Source organism: Natrix helvetica, assembly GCF_964273705.1.
Source record: "Natrix helvetica genome assembly, chromosome: 1".
Taxonomy (NCBI): Eukaryota; Metazoa; Chordata; class Lepidosauria; order Squamata; family Natricidae; genus Natrix; species Natrix helvetica.
Window position 1 is genome coordinate 255,562,027 of NC_138548.1, and position 18,735 is coordinate 255,580,761.

Sequence of the window (18,735 nt, forward strand, 5' to 3'; positions counted from 1 at the left end):
GCTGATGAGAGCTAATTAGTTCGAAATAGATCTATACTTGTTTCCCTTTATTTATTTATCAGTACAAATACAACACAAATATAAAAAGGCAACATTAAAAATAAAAATATGGTTTTCTGCCTGCATGGTCTTCTGTGATGAGCCGAAGGACAGAAAGAGGGAGTAGTGACCTTCTTCCCATATTTAGGCATACCAGGGGTTGTAACACAAATACATAAATACATACATACATACATACATACATACATACATACATACATACATATAAAATTAGTTTTACATTCCTTTTTCCTTTTAACGCAGTAACATCAGATTCTCTAAAAATAAACCAAAAATCCTGTTCTTATATTTTGTGTGTTATCTACAAAATTTTTTTACAGATTCATCATTTGGCCCCAGTAAAATATAGTCCATTAAGAGCTATCAGGAAAAAAAATCTTGCCAAATAAATTTCCTTTCTTTCCATTTATTTTTAAGAAGTTTGATCTATAATCCCTTCAAAGTTAGTTTCTTATCTAATAATATTTTTCATACTACTAATATTTGGATGTGTCAATGCTTCCATTGTTGAAAGTCACATTGGTATTTCTAAATAATGTTTCCCTTTCACTCTTTCTCATATTGTTAATAATCCATTCCTTACATAATGTCTTTGAAAATAGCCATGTGGCCTACTTTTATCATACCACAAAAAAAGCATGCAACCAAGTTGCAAATCATGCCCCTCCAGTGTCAATAATCTTGTATTTCTCAGTAAAATCCATTCTTTCATCCAAGCTAAACCCGCTGCTTGGTAGTACAGTTCACAGCTTGGTAATACAAATCCACCTCGAATCCTTGCATCTTGTAACATTTTTATATTAATTCTTGCTTTTTTCCCTTGCCATATATATTTCCCCACTATTTTGTTCATACTTTCAAAGAATTTTTTTTCTAGTTTTATCGGTATTGTTTAGAATAGGTATAACAATTTTGGTAATATATTCATCTTTACTACTGCTATTCTTCCCATCAGTGATAATTGTAGGTTTTTCCATCTTTCTAAGTATATTTTATTTGTTTTCTCACCTTATAATAGTTATCCTCCTTTAGTGTTCCACATCTTGATGTCAATTGAACACCCAAATTTCACTTTTTTCACCACTTGTATGTCCAGTTTCCCCATCAACTCTCTTTTCTGTTTTTCTGTCATATTTTTCACCAGCATTTTTGTTTTCTCTTTATTAATCTTCAAGCCCACTACTTCTCCATATTTTTCTATTATTTTAACTAGTTTTGGCCCTGTTTCTATTGGACCCTCCATAACAAACACCAAATCATCTGCAAATGCTTGTAATTTATACTCTTCTTTCTTGACCCTCATACCTTTTTCCTCTTTATTTTGTCATATTTCTCTATTCAAAATCTCTAGTGTCAGTATAAATAATAATGGCGATAGTGGACATCCTTGTCTAGTTCCCTTCATAATCGCTATCTTTCCTGTCATATCACCATTTACCATTACCTTTGCTGATTGGTTATTATATATAGTTTTAATCATATTTATAAATTCTTCACCAAATCCCTTCATTGGAAGTTGCATTATCATGAATTTCCAGTTCACATTATCAAAGGCCTTTTGAGTGTCTAGAAATAACAACGCCATTTGTTTTTCTGGGTGGGCTTCATAGTACTCTAGCATATTCAATACAATTCGCATACTGCCTCTAATCTGTCTCTTGGGAAAAAATCATTTTAATCTATGTGTATAAATTCATTTAAAAGTCTCTTCACTCTTTCTGCCATTATTGATGCAAAAACATTATAGTCCACATTTAATAATAATAATAATAATAATAATAATAATAATAATAATAATAATAATAATAATAATAAAGATAGATAGATACAAAGATATCTTAACAGGAGAGGGAGAACTTTAAAAAGGATTAGAAAAACAAGGGATTGATATAGGTTGGTTTTCACAATTGCAAATACAATCAAGATATGAAAAGGATAAAAGAGAGTATGGTTTTAACTTAGGAAGTTCGGAGTTAGATAAGATACTTATTGGAACGGGAGAAAGAATAATCAAAGAATTATATAGCTACCTATTAAGAACTATGCTAGAAGAAGAAGTGGTAAAAGATACAATGTTAACTTGGGCAAAGAATTTTGGCCATACGATTGAACTAGAAAAGTGGCAACAACTATGGGAAAGAAATTATAAACTAACCATGTCAACATCTTACAAAGAAAATGTATACAAAATGTTTTACAGATGGCACATGTGACCCGGAAAATTAGCTAAGATGTTTAAAGACAAGTCAGCGAAATGTTGGAAATGTCAACAAGCAATAGGTTCATACTACCATATGTGGTGGGCATGTGCAGAAGCAAGGAAATATTGGAATAAAATAAGAGTATGGTTTAAAAAATGTTACAACAAGAAATAGAATTTAGATTAGAGATATTTTTACTAGGTATTATTCCAGAGAAATTCAAGAAAGAGGATACTTATTTGATTATAAATGTAACTACAGGAGCGAAAATTGTATTTTCCCAAATTGGAAATTAAATAAGCTACCAACAGATGAAGAGATAATAAAAAGATACTAGATTGTGCAGAGATGAATAGGTTGACAATGAAAATAAAGGAGAAAGAGGAATCGGAGTACTTCAAGACATGGGGAAGGTTCTATGAGTGGCTAGAGAAAGCAAACTAGAAAAGAAAGTAGGGAGAAGATAAAGTACCCAGATGACTCACTACTAAATGGAAAAGGGGGGAGAGAAGGGGAAAACAGAAAAGATAATATTAAACACATATGTATATATTCAAGAATGAGACATAAAGGGGGGAAACATATCTAGGGTAGACTAGTGAAGGTAAGGGAATAAGAAATGATACTAAATTATATTTGGGCTGACGGAAATACCATCCCAAGGAAACATAAACTGAGTTTTGATATACACCAACAATAACGTAAAAAGAAAGGGAGAGAGGGGGAAAGAAGAAAGAGGTAAGGAGAGGAGGATGGAAGGGGGAGAAAGAGAAGGAGAGTGGGTAGGAAGGGGAAAGGGAAGGGGAACAGCAGGAGTAGGAGAAAGGTAAGGGAAGAAGGGAGGAGAAAGAGAGGAGGAAGGAAGGAAGTAGAGAAGGAAGGGAGGGAGAAAAGAAAGGGAAAACAAGGAGGTGTTACAAAAGGAGGAAGGAAACAAAGCAACCCAAATTGTACATTATAACTTATTAAATAAAATAATAAATGTATAAGAATGATAAATGTAAAGAAGAATACCAATTATGTGAATGTATACTTTAAATGCTATGTAAGAAAATAAAAAATAAAAATTCTTTGTTAAGTTGGCTTCTTATCATTTTCTCTCTCTCAGAAACTATTTCACAAGTTTAAGACTTTTTTTGTTAATCAAAGATTAAAAATGCTGCTCAAGTCACTCTCCTGATATATTATGTTTGTCTCCTTTAATTATTAAGACAACAGGCAATTTCATTCTATTTCAGTATAACATCATTTTCCATATCATTCTTGTAATCTGACATTTTAAAATCCATTTGCAGATCTTCTTTCAAATTAGCCACAGTCTCTATTTTATTACAAAAATCTGTTCCTTTTCCACAATGTATTTTGAATTCCATTTTTGTAGCAACTATTCTTAACACTAATTTCTGAGGGAATTTTCCTCAAATATTCTTGAATTCTTCCATAGTCAAATAACAGAGCTTCATTCTGAATTAATCAGTCACTTATAAAATGATCTTTAATTCTTTCTGGTTCCCTCTTCTTCTCTCTTCTCATGTGGGGGTTTTTCCCCTAATCAACAACGTTTTCTCACAGGAAGATTTCTTACAATTTGTTTCAAAGTTTTCATATATATTTTTGTAAATTTTTAAACAACCCACAGGAAATGTTCTTGTAATTAAATTCAAAATGTTATTTGAAGTCTGTCAGAAGAATGATTTGGATTTCCACTTCCAGCTGGAGTTGCACAAGAACAAATCAAAATGAAAGCCAGAGAGCTGTGAGAAAAGGAGATTTATTTATTCTCTAAAGCAAAGAGGTTTGCCTATGGGAGTTACAGGGAAAATGGACTACAGAGAGGTTGTTTTATTAGAGGATTAGTTTGTTGTGGGCTTGAGTAAGAGTATATGAACTGCTGGTTCTATTGTGTGACATGAGGCAATGTAGATTGAGTCTCTTTGTTGAACTGTGAGTGTTATAGTTACATTTACATTATGTTAATTGAGTTTGGTGTATGTTTACAATGTGAAATAATATTAATTAAAACTTTGCTAAATTTTACGTTTGATGGCCCGTAAGTAGCGATATTTCCCATTCTTCTTGCAGCCCATATACAAGGCCTCTAAGTCTACCTCTTCAGGGTCCATTATCAGTTCAAAAGTGAAATGCTGAAGCAGAGTGGCAAACAACAGGAAGATTTCCATATTAGCCAATGCCTCTCCTGGACATGCTCTCTTCCCTGCATGCACAAAAAAAATGAAGATAATTAGTTAATTGTCAATGAGTTAATTAGTGACATAAGGCATTATTTCAGAAAGACATAGCGAGAAAGACATAAAGAAGCTTTTGTTGAAGGTTAATCAAGAGAGTGCAAAACTTACTCTTGTTGTTTAATATTAAAAACTAATAACCTAAGATTGAATCAACAGACAACACTTCCAGGGAAGATATCCAACTGAAGGCAGCTCCACAAACTAAAGAGCCACTTAGTACCTTGTTTCCTACAACTCTCTCTGGACAAAGAGTTGATATAAGATTGCCTAGGCTGTTTCTCCTTACAGCTGTTACACACACAGAGAGAGACAGACAGTCACACAAAATGATATGGAATGGGGTGAAATTGGGAGACAAGGAAATTTAATGTATTGCCTCAAGCTGCAAATGGAGTCTTTCACAAGATTTTAAGTTTGTATTTCCCTTGCTAACCACTTTGGATATTGTCTATTAACCCTTTCATAAATGTTAGACATCTTCAAAGCAACAAAACTGCAAACACCATTAAATTAAGAAGGAAATAAACATAAAAATCCCAGAGAACAATTGGATTTCTTTTCTTTTTTGCTAGATTTATGAAAGAGACTGTATTGAAGTAATTTGTAACAACAATCAATAACCATCTGAATAGATTACAGAGAAAGATTGTTCGGTATATATTTTTTTTTTAAAAAAAGGAAATCAAAGTTTATTAGACCAGGGTTAAGTGTGATATGTGGCTATTTTGAATGGTTCTGTTTGGATCTACTGATATGTATATTTCAATGTTTTCATATTTTAAAAATATTGTAAAATATTTTGGATTTATTTGAATTTTAATATTTTCTCATGTTATTCTTTTTTACTCTAACTATTCTGTTAAGTTTTTTAAAAACTTTGCAATTTTAAACTTCAATAATTTTATTATCTAAAAATAGCAGCCACCATCTCTTCTGGTTCTAAAAGAGTGAACAGTCTCCTTCATGATTCAATCAGATTCTCTCAATGATTTTGCCATTTACCTAGGCAGGTTCTGGGGGATGCTTGCCTTGAATCTGGAAACAGGTATAGCTAGTGGCAAGGGCAGGCAGAAAGAACAGCCCCATCAGCATAGGTGAGGTAACAGTTCAGAACATTATATATAATTTTGGGCAAACCCTGAAGATCCCAGACCACTAAATCAGCCATAAACCCTCTGTTACCTGCAGAGAAAGGCAAGTAGGCGTCCTTCTTTTGGAATTTACCCTTCTCATCCAAGAAATGAGCTGGGTCAAACTTCTCAGGATCTTCCCAGCAGAGAGGATCATAATGTACTGAAACCGGTAATGTAAGAACAATTGTGCCCTTTATGAAGACAAGAAGATGTGAAGAGCAAAAGTAAGTTTTCACCCATAATGAAACATTCTTAATTCTTTTAAAAATGAGACTCCAGGGAAGGTATAAAAAGTAACATTCATGCAATTTATAATATTTCCCCATGCCTGGTGTTTGACCAATTCACATGATTAAAACCTTACAAAAATGATGTTATTTGAAATGAAGAGGATAACATGATTGATTTGCCTGCTATGTTTCATCAATGTACACTATATTTATCCCAACTTATATTATTAAAATTTACAATTTTTGGATGACAAGTGGAATTCAAGATAGATCCTAAATTCTAAAGTTACACTGCTGTTGCCTAAGTGAAAAAAATCTAGTCACTGATTGGAATGACATTATGAGAAACACTTGAGCATTTTAAAGTTATTTATTCAATAGCTTACTCCTTTTCTCCAATCGAAGAAAAGCTTTATTTTGAATTATTTTAGAAATGCTGCCTAGTTTATATTTTATATAATTTTATATAATCACAGTAAAAATGATAGCACACAGTTACAAATAATTGTGGAGGTGGAAACATTTTTTTAAAAAATCTACGGATACCCAAACACATTTAATTAGATACCAAAAAGAGTCAACAAATCCCTGCAGCTTTCTTGGCAAGGTTTTAGAGAAGTGGCTTGCCATTGCCTCTTTATGAGGGTTGAGAGAAAGTGACCAGCTCAATGTCACCCAGCTAGCTCCATTTCCAAGTTGAGACTAGAACTCACTGTCTCCCAGTTTCAAGCCAGGTGCCTTAACCACTAGACCAAACTGGCTCTGTTTTATGATTCAGGAAAAGCAAATGTAAATAAAAAAGCATATTTGATACTCCTACTTTTCCACTATCAGGAAGGCAGAGTTCTAGAATCCAAAGGAGGGAGGCTAAATTCATTGAATCATCATTTTTACTGTGCTTCCTTTTTGCATTATGGGAAAAGATCTCCAACTTATTGTTGGAATACATGTTCATGTATTTTATGCAACAACTACAGCCAACCAGTAAATGCAGTATTTGTGCATTTGCACCTATGGTTATACTCCAAGTCCTTTTGTTCTGAGTAGAGTTTCCAGTTTCCTGCCACAGTTAAGCAGAAAAGCCCTTGTGCACTGTACACTTTGTTTGTTCTGTACGGCTATGTAAACAGAATTTCTAACAGGTTAGATGACAATGTTTATATCTATGTATCTACGGTTATATCCTATTCTTTTGTTCTGAGTAGAGTGTCCTGTTTCCTGCCAGAGCTAAGCAGAAAGGCCCACGTGGACTGTACACTTTGTTCTATAGGGCTATATAAACACAATTTTCAACAATTAGGAATAAAAGTTGAATAAAGTGCTAATTTTCTTACAAAGCATCCTCAGTCAGTGATGCAAATAAAAAAGAATTAACTTAGCTAAGAACCGTAATAGATATCAACAGACTGGGAGATATGTAAGATCATTGATGACAGTTGCAAACAAATAAAGCTTTCTATGAAATCCAATAGCATAAAATTCAAGCAATGTTCACAAAATATAAGCAACAATTATTGGAGAAGGTTTATCATACTGCAATTATAGATAAATATCTATATGCAAGGTGGATCATAGACGCTGTCTGATTTTTCACACCTGAGGGATGAAGTGTCCCCTGAAATTCACATCCTGGGTTGTCATACGTGGAAAGTTCTCAATGCTTGTTTTCAGAAAACGTAGGATCTCATGAACAAATGCATTGGTGTAGGAGAGCTCCATTCTATCCTCTACATTAGGACTACGGTTTGCCCCCACAACATCATCTATTTCTTCCTGGACTTTTGCTGCAATAAATCATATTTTTAAGCAGAAATGTTAATTTAAAAATTATTCCAGACTCAAAATGCACTGATCTTTAGATATGGATCATCAAACATGGATCATCAAACATTTCTTATTTCCCAATTTCACAGCTGTTGGGCTCATTCACAAAGATGTTTGCCATGCTTTTCTCCCATTCTGGAATTGAGGAAAAAAGCAGATCAACATAAAATACACTGTCCCATCATGTGCCCTTAAAGACTAGCTAAGCAGGCCATTTAGCTGGAGTAAATCCACCACCAATTGCATGCAGAATGGGGTCCAAGTTGGTGGATGCTTTGAAGATTCAGTCATTCCATCCAATCATTTCCCCACCTTGCTATCTTCCCTGCCTTCCTAGAGGACAGTTGGCCTATTGATGACTAGATTACATCAAATTCTCCATCTATATAACTGCAAGATATTGGTCATCCAGATTTCTGTAATGAAGATGCAGCTACTGCATAAACATTCTTGGACCCAGAGTTCAAGAAAAGGATTTTGATGCACGGGAGTGACTGTTCTCTGCTACACACAGAGAGATTCTTCAAAATTATTACTGAATTGTTGATTGGCTATATGGCAGGAACAAAGAGCTATAGTTTGCTATTCATTTTGCTGCCATCTACTGTCATGTTGACTGGGGCAGCCACAATGCTTCCAATGGGTAAATTCAGTGGTGGGTTGCAGGTGGTATGCCCCAGTATGGGTGTACCGGAGCCTGCCTGGACCACCAGGTACCATTCCGGTACAGTGTTCCGGAGGGCCCACTCACCTGCTTGTGCTCCTTACCTGTCTTTAAAGTCTTTGGCGCTTCCGGACATGCGCATGGCATGTACAGCGCCTGCGCAGTGCTCCGCTGAGCAGCTGGTGCATTGCAGGCTTGCGGAGGCATCACTGGACAGTACAATGCACGTGCACATTGCGTGTGTGTGTGCACTGCACACCTCCATGTGGACAACGCTGGGCCAGTTCCAACCATACCGGTTGGAACGGGACCCGGAACCCACCACTGTGTAAGTTATTGAGTAGAGTAACTCAGCACTTAGGAACTCACTATTGGAGTTTTCAAATGAAGTTGCATGAGGAGAGAAACCGAGGAATCAGAGCTTCTCCAAGAGCAGTGAGGGCCACTGGGAAGGGAACTTTCTTTTGCTCAAGCTATAGAAATGCAACACCATCATCTTTTGTTACATTTTCTATTAAGTGGATAGGCTAGTTCAGAGGTCTCCAAATTTAGCAATTTTAAAACTGGTGAACTTCAACTCCCAGAACGTTTGCTGGAGCATTTTGGGAGTTAAAGTCCACAAGTCTTAAAGTTGGCAAGTTTGGAGACCCTGGCCTAGTTGATTTCAGGACTTCCAAATTTCTCCAAAAGGATTATTGACCTATCAATCATTAGTAGACAGCAGAGAAATAGAGTTTTTTCCTCTTTTGGCTGCCATGTAGTGGTCTTGTGGATTTTTACAGTTGGATGAAGTCACTCATTGAGCTGTTACAACTGGAAGTTTGAGGTTATAACTGTATCAGTTTGCATTGCAGGACAGAATACACTTTTCTAAGATAGCAGTCCATGAGGAGAACTAAATAGTTAGGGCTTCCCAATGTTCTTTGACTATTAGGAAAAAAATCCTGTACTCCATAGGTTAAAGAAAGAGTCTTACCAATTACTATATTTTTCAGAGTATAAGATGCACACACACCCCAAGAGGGTGGACATTTGGGTGCATCCTACACTCCAAATATAGCTTTTGGGAAGTTTTTTTCAGCTCCAATGAGGTGCTAACAAGTGAAGCTGTTCCATTTCAGGCAAAGCATGGGAAGATCAGAAGATTTCTTCACTCATTAGCACTTCATTAGGGCTGAAAAAAAGCTTCAAATATTTTTACTGCAGCATACTATTGGAAAGATTTCCAGATTCATTCCAGCTGGGAGAAGCCAGTCACAAAAGATTTGAAGACTGCCTTAAGAGGTACGTCTTTGGTCCAAATTCTATTTTGGGAAGATAATCCTTTTAAGGGCAAGGCAGGGATTTTTCCTATCAGCTATCTGAGTTTTCTCAATGATTTCCTTCTGGCAAGTGCTGGGCTGGTTTGTTGGTTCAGCTTTGTTACATTTTTTCAAGATGTGAAGTGCTTTTGGCTGAATGCCCAGACATCTAGTTAAGCTTATTAAAAGTTTCCCTGGCCACCTGGGAAAGAAAAAAAGCAGCAAAAAGTGACATTTTATTATACTATTGTGTTTGCTTGCTTTTCTGGTGTTATGGGAATAAAAAAAAATACCTGGTAGGCAGATTTTTCCCCTATTTTCCTCCCCAAAAAGCATCTTATATTCTGAAAAATACAGTATATGCATTAAGCTATGAATGGAACCCTGGTGGCATGGTGGTTAAAATGCAGCAATGCAGGAAAACTCTGCTTACAGCCTGGAGTTCAATCCTGACAGGGCTCAAGGTTGCCTCAGCCTTTCATCCTTCTAAAGTTGGTCAAATGAGAACCCAGATTGTTAAAAGCAATATGCAACACTTACATTGTAAACTGCCCAGATAGTGTTGTAAAATGCCACGGGGATGTATATAAGCCTAAATCCTACTACTATTGCCAATGGACTATTCAATTTCATAATTATGAAGATGATTATTGGCTGTTACCTACTAATATGATGCTAGCTGAGTAGACCTTTATCCTCAATTGTGTCACCTTAAGCTTCCTCTATGTATCATGAATTGAGTCAATGGAAAGACACTTGGTTTTCATCATTTTCCTACTGGAACCTCTTGGACCACCTTAAGTCTATCTTACCAATTAAGCTGTCAACAGGACAGAGGTTCATTGTGAGAAAACATGCTTAGGAGCATTAAAAGTATATAATCCCTAGAGGCCAGAATGATTCTTTGCAAGTACAGGAGGGCTGAGAATGGCTGCAGCCAGATGGGAGAAGAGTATGTGGATTGCTGACAAGGTACGGCAATGCTGTGCAGCTGCTGGATGGGAGGGGGCAGATAATGAGTGCAAGCATGGCATGGCTTCTGCTGGCAGGGGAGAGTGAGATTTACTGGAGTGACTTCCATACTTCCCTTTCAATTTCCCTGTTGACTTTGCTTGTGGAAACCTAGCAGGGAAGATTGCAAATAGTGATCACATGACCCATGGGCACTGCACTTTTTGAACTGCGAGCTGGTTGCCAAGCACTCAGAACATGAACATGTGGTCGCAGAGTTGCTGGGACATCAGAACTTTTAAGATTATTTGTAATTACCACTTTTTCAATGGTGTTGTAACTTTTAATGGTTATTGAATGAATGGTTGTTAAATGAGGACTACCTGTATTTAAAATATGGCATGCATTTTCAAAGATCGTTGAAATCAATCACCTATGACCCATGACGCCTGTGAAATTGAAATTTGGCAAATTTTATAAATCATAGCATGAATTAAACATGATCATAAAACTGCTTTCTGATGTTCTACAAAAAGCCATAAAACATTTCTTGTACTGATGTTTAACTGTGCCATTCAGTTTAATATGGGCAGTTATGGCCCCCTGCCCTTTCCAGGGCCCACCTTGATGACGGGTTTATTAACCCAGAGAGGTGGAGGAAGCGGGGAATTAGGGGGTTTTTAATCAAATGTTTTTTTAAATATTCTAGGGGGCTCTAGGGTGGGGGGAGGGTTACACAGGCCAGGAGTGTGGTTAGAGCCAGGCGAACAGGTGTGGTCAGGAGGGAAGTGAGCGGAGCGGGGGAGGGGAGGGAAAATAACATTCCTATAGAGGGCTCTGTGATATCTACGGTCGTAGGGAGGGGCAGATGCGAGGACAATAGAAGAACGTGTAGTCGGTTGGGAGACCAAGGTCGTTGGACATGCCCGGTCGTTTGTACCAACCCCCGCATTCTAGGTGGTCAGGTTCTGCAGAGCCAGGGCCTCAGGCTGATGCTGTGTAATGTGAGGTCTGTGGTCAACAAGGCCCCCCTCATTAACGATCTGATTTCAGAGGGGGAGCCGGACCTCGCAGGAATAACGGAGACCTGGTTGGGCCATGAGGGAGGTCTGCCCCTCGTGGAAATGTGCCCGCCGGGCTACCGTGTATTCCATCAGCCATGGACCCAGGGCAGGGGTGCTGGGGTAGCGGTAATTATACAGGAGAATCTGGAACCGAGAGAATTCACTGTGCCGCAGATATCCGGGTGTGAGTCTCTGGGTGTGAGATGGGGCCCAAGGAGGCAGTTGGGCCTGCTGATTGTATACTTGGCTCCTCGCTATACATCAGCGGCCCTGCCCGAACTCCTCGAGCGGATCACTGAGATGGCGGTTGAGACCCCCAAACTTTTAGTTATGGGGGATTTCAACCTGCCGTCGATGGGAGAAGCATCCGAGGCAGTTCGGGAGTTCATGGCTTCCATGGCAGCCATGGATCTGACTCAAGTAATTCAGGGCCCCACGCACGAGGGAGGCCACACGCTGGATCTTGTTTTCGTCTCTGGCCAGTGGACGAGTGATCTGGGAGTAGGGGACTTAGTCATCACACCCCTGTCATGGTCAGATCACTCACTTCTCCTGCTTGACTTCCCTGGCACTACCCCCCACCACGGGGAGGTGGAACCAGAACGTCCTAGATGGTTCCGCCCCAGGCGCCTGATGGAACCGGATAGTTTCCAGACGGAGCTTGGGCCACCTCCTGTAGACCTGACCCGCTCCCAGATGAAGGACTTAGTGGCTGCATGGAATAGTGCAGCCACCAGGGCCTTAGACCGGGTTGCGCCTTTGCGGCCTCTCCGGTGGCAACGAACCGCCCTGGCTCCCTGGTTCAACGAGGAGCTAAGGGCGATGAAGCGCCACAAAAGACGCCTAGAGAGCAGATGGAGATCCTCTCGCTCCGAATTTGACCGAACACAGGTAAGAACCTACTTAAGGACTTACCTTGTGGCATTAAGAGCGGCCAAACGTCGATATTGTGCCACTCTTATTGCGTCCACAGGGAACCGCCCTGCTGCCCTGTTTCGGGTGACCCGCTCCCTCTTGTCACAGGGGCAGCATGAGCCCCCTTTGCAGGGCAGGGCAGAGGAATTTGGGGAATATCTGCAGGATAAAATCGCTCAAATCCGGAGGGAATGGGCCCCCTTCAGTGTTCCAGGGGGGACGTCCGAGGCGAGTCTTGAGAGACCATGCTGGGAGGAGTTTGACTCTGTTGCCACCGAGGATTTGGACAGGTTGCGTGGGCGACTGCGAGCCACCACATGTTTATTGGACCCGTGTCCCTCCTGGCTTGTGCTGGCATCCTGGGAGGTCACACGAGGCTGGCTATTGGGACTTGTGAACTCTTCATTGAGTGAGGTGTTCCTGCCAGCCGCCTTGAAAGAGGCGATTGTGAGGCCCTTGCTCAAGAAGCCTTCCCTGGACCCTATGGAGCTAGCAAATTATTGTCCTGTCTCCAACCTTCCTTTTTTAATGAAGGTTGTAGAGAGTGTGGTGGCTCAGCAGTTCCCACATCACCTGGAGGAATCTGAGTATCTAGACCCGCGCCAGTCCGGCTTCCGGCCCTGGCATAGCACGGAGACGGCCTTGGTCGCGTTGGTGGATGATCTCTGGAGGGCCAGAGATAGGGGTTGCTCCTCTATCCTGGTCCTATTAGATCTCTCAGCGGCTTTTGATACCATCGACCATGGTATCCTACTGCGCCGGCTAGGGGGGTGGGGGTAGGGGGCACCGTGTTGCAGTGGTTCCGCTCCTACCTCTCCGACCAGACGCAATGTGTGTTGGCAGGGGAGCAGAGGTCGACCCTGAGGCCGCTCACTTGTGGGGTGCCGCAGGGGTCGGTCCTCTCACCTCTCCTGTTCAACACATACATGAAGCCGCTGGGCGAGATCATCCGTGGTTTTGGGGTGGGATACCATCTGTACGCTGATGATACACAGCTGTACATTTCCACCCCAAACCACCCCAACGAGGCCGTCGAAGTGATGTCCCGGTGTTTGGAAGCCGTAAGGGTCTGGATGGGAGACAACAGACTCAGACTCAACCCCTCCAAGACGGAGTGGCTGTGGCTACCGGCCTCCCGGTTCAACCAGTGCATTCCATCGCTGGCCATTGGGGGCAAGCAACTGGCCCCCGTGGAGCGGGCGCGCAATTTGGGCGTCCTCCTCGACACCCGGCTGTCTATGGATGACCATGTGGCAGCCGTGGTGAGGGGGGTGTTCCACCAGGTTCGCCTGGTGCGCCAATTGCGCCCCCTATTGGACCGGGATGCCCTCCGCACAGTCACTCACGCGCTGGTGACGTCTCGCCTGGACTACTGTAACGCTCTCTACACGGGGCTCCCCTTGAGATGCACCCGGAGACTGCAACTGGTCCAGAATGCGGCCGCACGGGCAATCATGGGGAGAACGAGGTTCTCCCATATAACACCTCTCCTGTGTGAGCTGCACTGGCTCCCTGTGGTCTACCGGGTGCGCTTCAAGGTGTTAGTTACCATCTTCAAAGCGCTCCATGGCACAGGACCTAGCTATCTGCGGGATCGCATTCTGCCCCATACATCCCTGCGACCAATTCGCTCTCACAGAGAGGAACTCCTCCGGGTGCCGTCCACCAGGCAGTGTCAGAGGGCGGCGCCCAGGAATAGGGCCTTCTCTGCAATGGGCCCAGCCCTTTGGAACGACCTCCCCCCAGATATCAGGACAACGACCGATCTCCGCTCCTTCCGCACGAAACTCAAGACCCACCTGTTCCAATTAGCCGGCCTGGCTTAACTAGAACTTTCTAACCTCCCTGGCAATTTTAATATTTTAATATTTTAAAATTTTGGGGTTTTTAACTGTTTTAATTGTTTTAATTTATTGTTATTTATTTGAACCTAGTGGCTTCCATTTGTATTTGACTGTTAAATATTGGTGTTGCCTCCTCCATGCCACACTTGTATTTTGATTTAATTGTACGTCGCCCCGAGTCCCTTTGCGGAGAGGGGGCGACTGATAAATCGAAATAAATAAATAAATAAATAAATAAATAAATAAATAAATAAATAAATGTTCAAGGCAAATACATGTCTGAATGTATCCCAGCTTTTCAATTTAAGGCAGTACACAGAAGTTTTGTCATTGCTGAAAGCACTGAGGAATCTGATAAGGAAATATTTCTGAAAGGATGATGGGATGGGATGGGATGGGAAAGGAAGGAACAAAAAGGGAAGGGAAGGGAGATTTCCAATGCTTACTGTCAAACTTCCCACAAAGAAAGCCAAAGGGTAAGGTGACAGGAAGTTGGAAGTCACTCCATCTCCCACTGATTTTTCACCTGCCTCTGTTCATTCTATGTTTCTATTTAGGCAAGAAAATAACTCTGAAACATTGACCAAGTATGGCTTGGGTTATCTAGTGTTTTTCTAAACATGATTACAGTGAAAATCACTGTAAACAATGCTTAGACTATTGTAACATTTATATTAGGTTCCTATTAGTTGAAGTCTTTTTAAAAGACTAATTGGGAAGATGTCATTAATACTTTGGATCGTCACTAGAAATATCTGGAAACATCATGAAAAATGGTAGGAAAATGCCAACCTGTCACTTTTCTTTGTATCTCGGAATCCACATCTGAGAGAGAAAATATAAATAAAGCTTATCATTTCACATACCTTGGACATTTGGGAACCTGGCTAGAAGGTTAAGACCATATGTGATGACAGTGCTTGTGCTATCTGACCCAGCAATGAAAAGCTCAAACACAGACATGACCAAGTCTTCAATAGAGAGAACAGAAGAATCTTCTTCCTGTAAGATAAGGCAGAAATAAAATAAAGAGGCAGCAGTTTGTAATACGTAGTTTCATCATCATGTCATAAACATTCTACCTATTTCTTCTCATTTTACTTTTATTTCAGACCAACTTATAGGGTAGGCAGGGAATAATCCAACGTAGAGTTTTCCATATTCTTTATATCAATAATGACAAACTCTAGGTCTCTGGTCCACATCTGGTCCATGAGGTGCTTATATCTGACCCACAGGGGCAACCTGGAAATAGAAAAGGACTGGTCCATAGTGCCAGCAAAATGGAGCATGGTGGTGGGGCCACATGCAGCCACAAAATGTGGCAGAAGGCTAGCAAAACAAACTAAAAACAAAACAAAAGGAGAAATGTTTCCCCTTTTGCATTTGAGCTTGCAAGAAAGGACAGGAAAAGAAAGAAGAAAAGAAAAAGAAGGAATGATTGTAAGAGATCAAGAAAGGAAAAATAAGGAAAGAGGGGAAGGAAGAAGAAAGAATGAATAGGGAAGAAAAAAGCAGAGAAGGAAGGAAGATTATAATGAGAGTGAGGGAGATTCTGAGGAAAGTCCTGCCTTAGCACTTGGATACCCCAGGTGCCCCTGACACAGGTGACATCGAGCTGGCCATGCCCACCCTGGCCACACTCACCCCACCCTGAGGTTAAACACAACCCTGATGTGGCTCTCAATAAAATCAAGAATTATAACCCTGCTCTATATTAATATGAAAATGAAGTTAATGTGTGGTTGGGTGAAATAGATCAATGTTTAAATAAAATAGAAACAGCTAAGATCCAAATGAAGTAGGCAGCTTCTTTTTCTATCCTGTATCACCAAGTCTTCCCTAGAACCTTATCAGTTTTGCAGCTATTGTACTGCAGAAGGTTCGTCTTATCTCCTCTTCATAGCCAGGGGTGTCAAAATGGCAGCCCATGGGTTGGATGCATCACAACACACACCTGTGGAATAGAGCATCCATCTCCATCTCACAAACTGAGCCGGTAGTTCTGCCAAAATCTCTGGAACGAGATGGGAAGGAAGGAAAGAGATGGGAATAAAAAAGAGAGCATGAGGAATGGGGAAGGAGGGAGGGAGGAGATGGTAATGAGAAGGAGGAAGGGTAGGAGGATGAAGGAAGAAAGGAAGGAAGGAGATGAGAATAAAAAGAGAATGAGGAAGGAAGGAAGGAAGGAAGGAAGGAAGGAAGGAAGGAAGGAAGGAAGGAAGGAGTGGCAACTTGGTTGGAGATGCTCCAGTTCAAAGGAGAAAGCAATTTTGTTTTTTGTTTTTTACTGACAGATCTTTGTTGGCAATCCAAGTTAACATTGGTATTCTTGAATTGTGAGCTTTTCGGAAAGTATCCCCTCCTTGTGTGTTGCAAACAGTCATTTCCAGTGGGAAAATAACTATTTCCAGGACAAAGCAAGTGGGGGGAAATATTTTCCTTTGCTATATTTCCAGTCTGAATTAGATCAATGCAGGATCCCTAGAGGAGATCCCTTTTAAGGATTATGTATATAGAAAAGCAACTAATTTACTTCTGTTCTTGAACACTAAAGCTGTTGCACATAACCCGCACCCCCCCCACCCCCCATGAAATGCAAATATGAGATAAACTGAGCCTGGTTTGTTATCAGTCTTTTAAGTGGCTACAAACTACTAGAAAAGTAGGTATTTGGGGGGAGGGGGTGTCTGTGTGTGTGTTTGCATTTAAGCATCCCAGAAGGGACAGAAAATACAAAGAAAAAAAGTAAAGGGAAAGAGAGCGAGGAAGGAGAAAAAAGGAAAGAGTGGAAGAAAGAAGGAGAATGAAGAGGCAAGGAAAAAGAAGAAAAGGGGGAGGGAGGAAGAAATGAAAATTATAATGAGAGACAGTGTGAGATAAATCCTGCCTTAGTACTTGGCTATCAGCAGTCCTGCTGCCTTTTGACATGTGGCTTCTTGGGGGGGCATTTGGAGAAGTGTCAAAAGAAATACTAAAAATGCAATCATTTTGGGATTAAATTCAGAATGAAATTGGGTCTTCAGGGTAAGGAGACATGAGGAACTTTCAACTGCTAAAAATCTTAATAAAATGAATGTCTAGAGGCAGTTCTTTAACTCATTAGTCAAGAGGGAGCAAAAGAGATAGGTTCCCAATGAGGGTCTTAGCGTATTTAGTTCAGGAATAACAGAATAACGCTTAGAAGGGACTTTGGGGGAGACCCTATATCAGCGATGGCAAACATTTTTTGGCTCATGTGCCATAAGTGGGGGAGCACAGAGGGGGAGTGCATGGGCGTGCCGCACCTATAATGCGATGCGTGACACCCCCCCAGTGCGCATGGGTGCACTACAGGCATGACACCCCATTTTTTGCATCCTTTTTTTGCCCTCCTCAGGCTCCAGAGGCTTTATAGGAGCCTGGGGAGGGTGAAAAGATCCCCCCACCCGGAGGCTCTCCAGAGGCTTCAGGGACCTTCAGGAGGCTTCCCTGAAGCCTCCAGAGGGCAAAAAAATTGGAAGTGACTTCTGGTTTGCTTGGATGTCGTTTTGAGCGCTCCGGAGGCTTCAGGGACCTTCATGAGCTTCCCTGAAGCCTCTGGAGCACTTATAACAACCCTCCGAGAAAACCAGAAGTCCTTTCCTGAACTTCCAGTTTGCCCATAGGGCCGTTTTTTTGTGCTCCGGAGGCTTCAGGGAAGCACATGCGCACTGGCCAGCTGACAGGGCAGCGCCCCACATGCCCTGACAAATGGCTCCGCCTGCCATCTGTGGCACGCGTGCCATAGGTTCGCCATCCCAGCCCTATACCAGAGGAGTGGCTCTTCAGTCTTTTCTTCAAAACTTCCAGTAATCGAGCACCCAGACCTTTTGGAGACAAACAGTTCCACTGGTTAATTGTTCTCACTGTCAGGAAAATTCTCCTTAGTTTTAGGTTGCTTCTCTCTTTGTTCAGTTCAATCCATTGCTTCTTGTTTTGTCTTCTGCTGCTTTGGAAAATACATTGCCCCCCCCTCTTTCTTTGTGGCAGCCCCTCAAAAGCCTGTTTTGTGACCTGCCTAACACATTCTTGGACAAAGCATGTGAGCCATTTCCTTGTTCTGTGGTCCACGAAAGTACATCTAGAGTATGTAGATTCAGATAATAAAGTTGAAAAAAGATGAACAACATTGTTACAGAACTATAGATATGTTTCATTCATATTATAAAATTCTTGTATAGTTTTGTATAAATAGTTTCTCATTTATATTGTAAAACTTTTGTAACAAAATTTAGTTTTGTGTACCTCTTATTCTTATCTAAGTATTAAACGCATAAA

General features: G+C 40.8%; 1 protein-coding gene across 4 annotated transcripts in view; it reads right to left on the reverse strand.

Annotated features, from left to right (window-relative positions):
* Positions 1-4,016: 4,016 nt before the first annotated feature.
* LOC309398671 (cytochrome P450 2C5-like) overlaps positions 4,017-18,735 on the reverse strand; it is a 28,820-nt gene continuing 14,101 nt past the window's right edge. For all 4 annotated transcript variants that reach the window (XM_081965775.1, XM_081965772.1, XM_081965773.1 and 1 more), the window contains exons 7-10: positions 15,303-15,438; positions 7,470-7,657; positions 5,693-5,834; positions 4,017-4,476 (exon numbers count right to left, since the gene is read on the reverse strand). In XM_081965775.1, the coding sequence (XP_081821901.1) occupies positions 4,289-4,476; positions 5,693-5,834; positions 7,470-7,657; positions 15,303-15,438 (654 nt within the window). In that variant the 3' untranslated portion in view covers positions 4,017-4,288. The remainder of the gene's footprint in view (positions 4,477-5,692; positions 5,835-7,469; positions 7,658-15,302; positions 15,439-18,735) is intronic.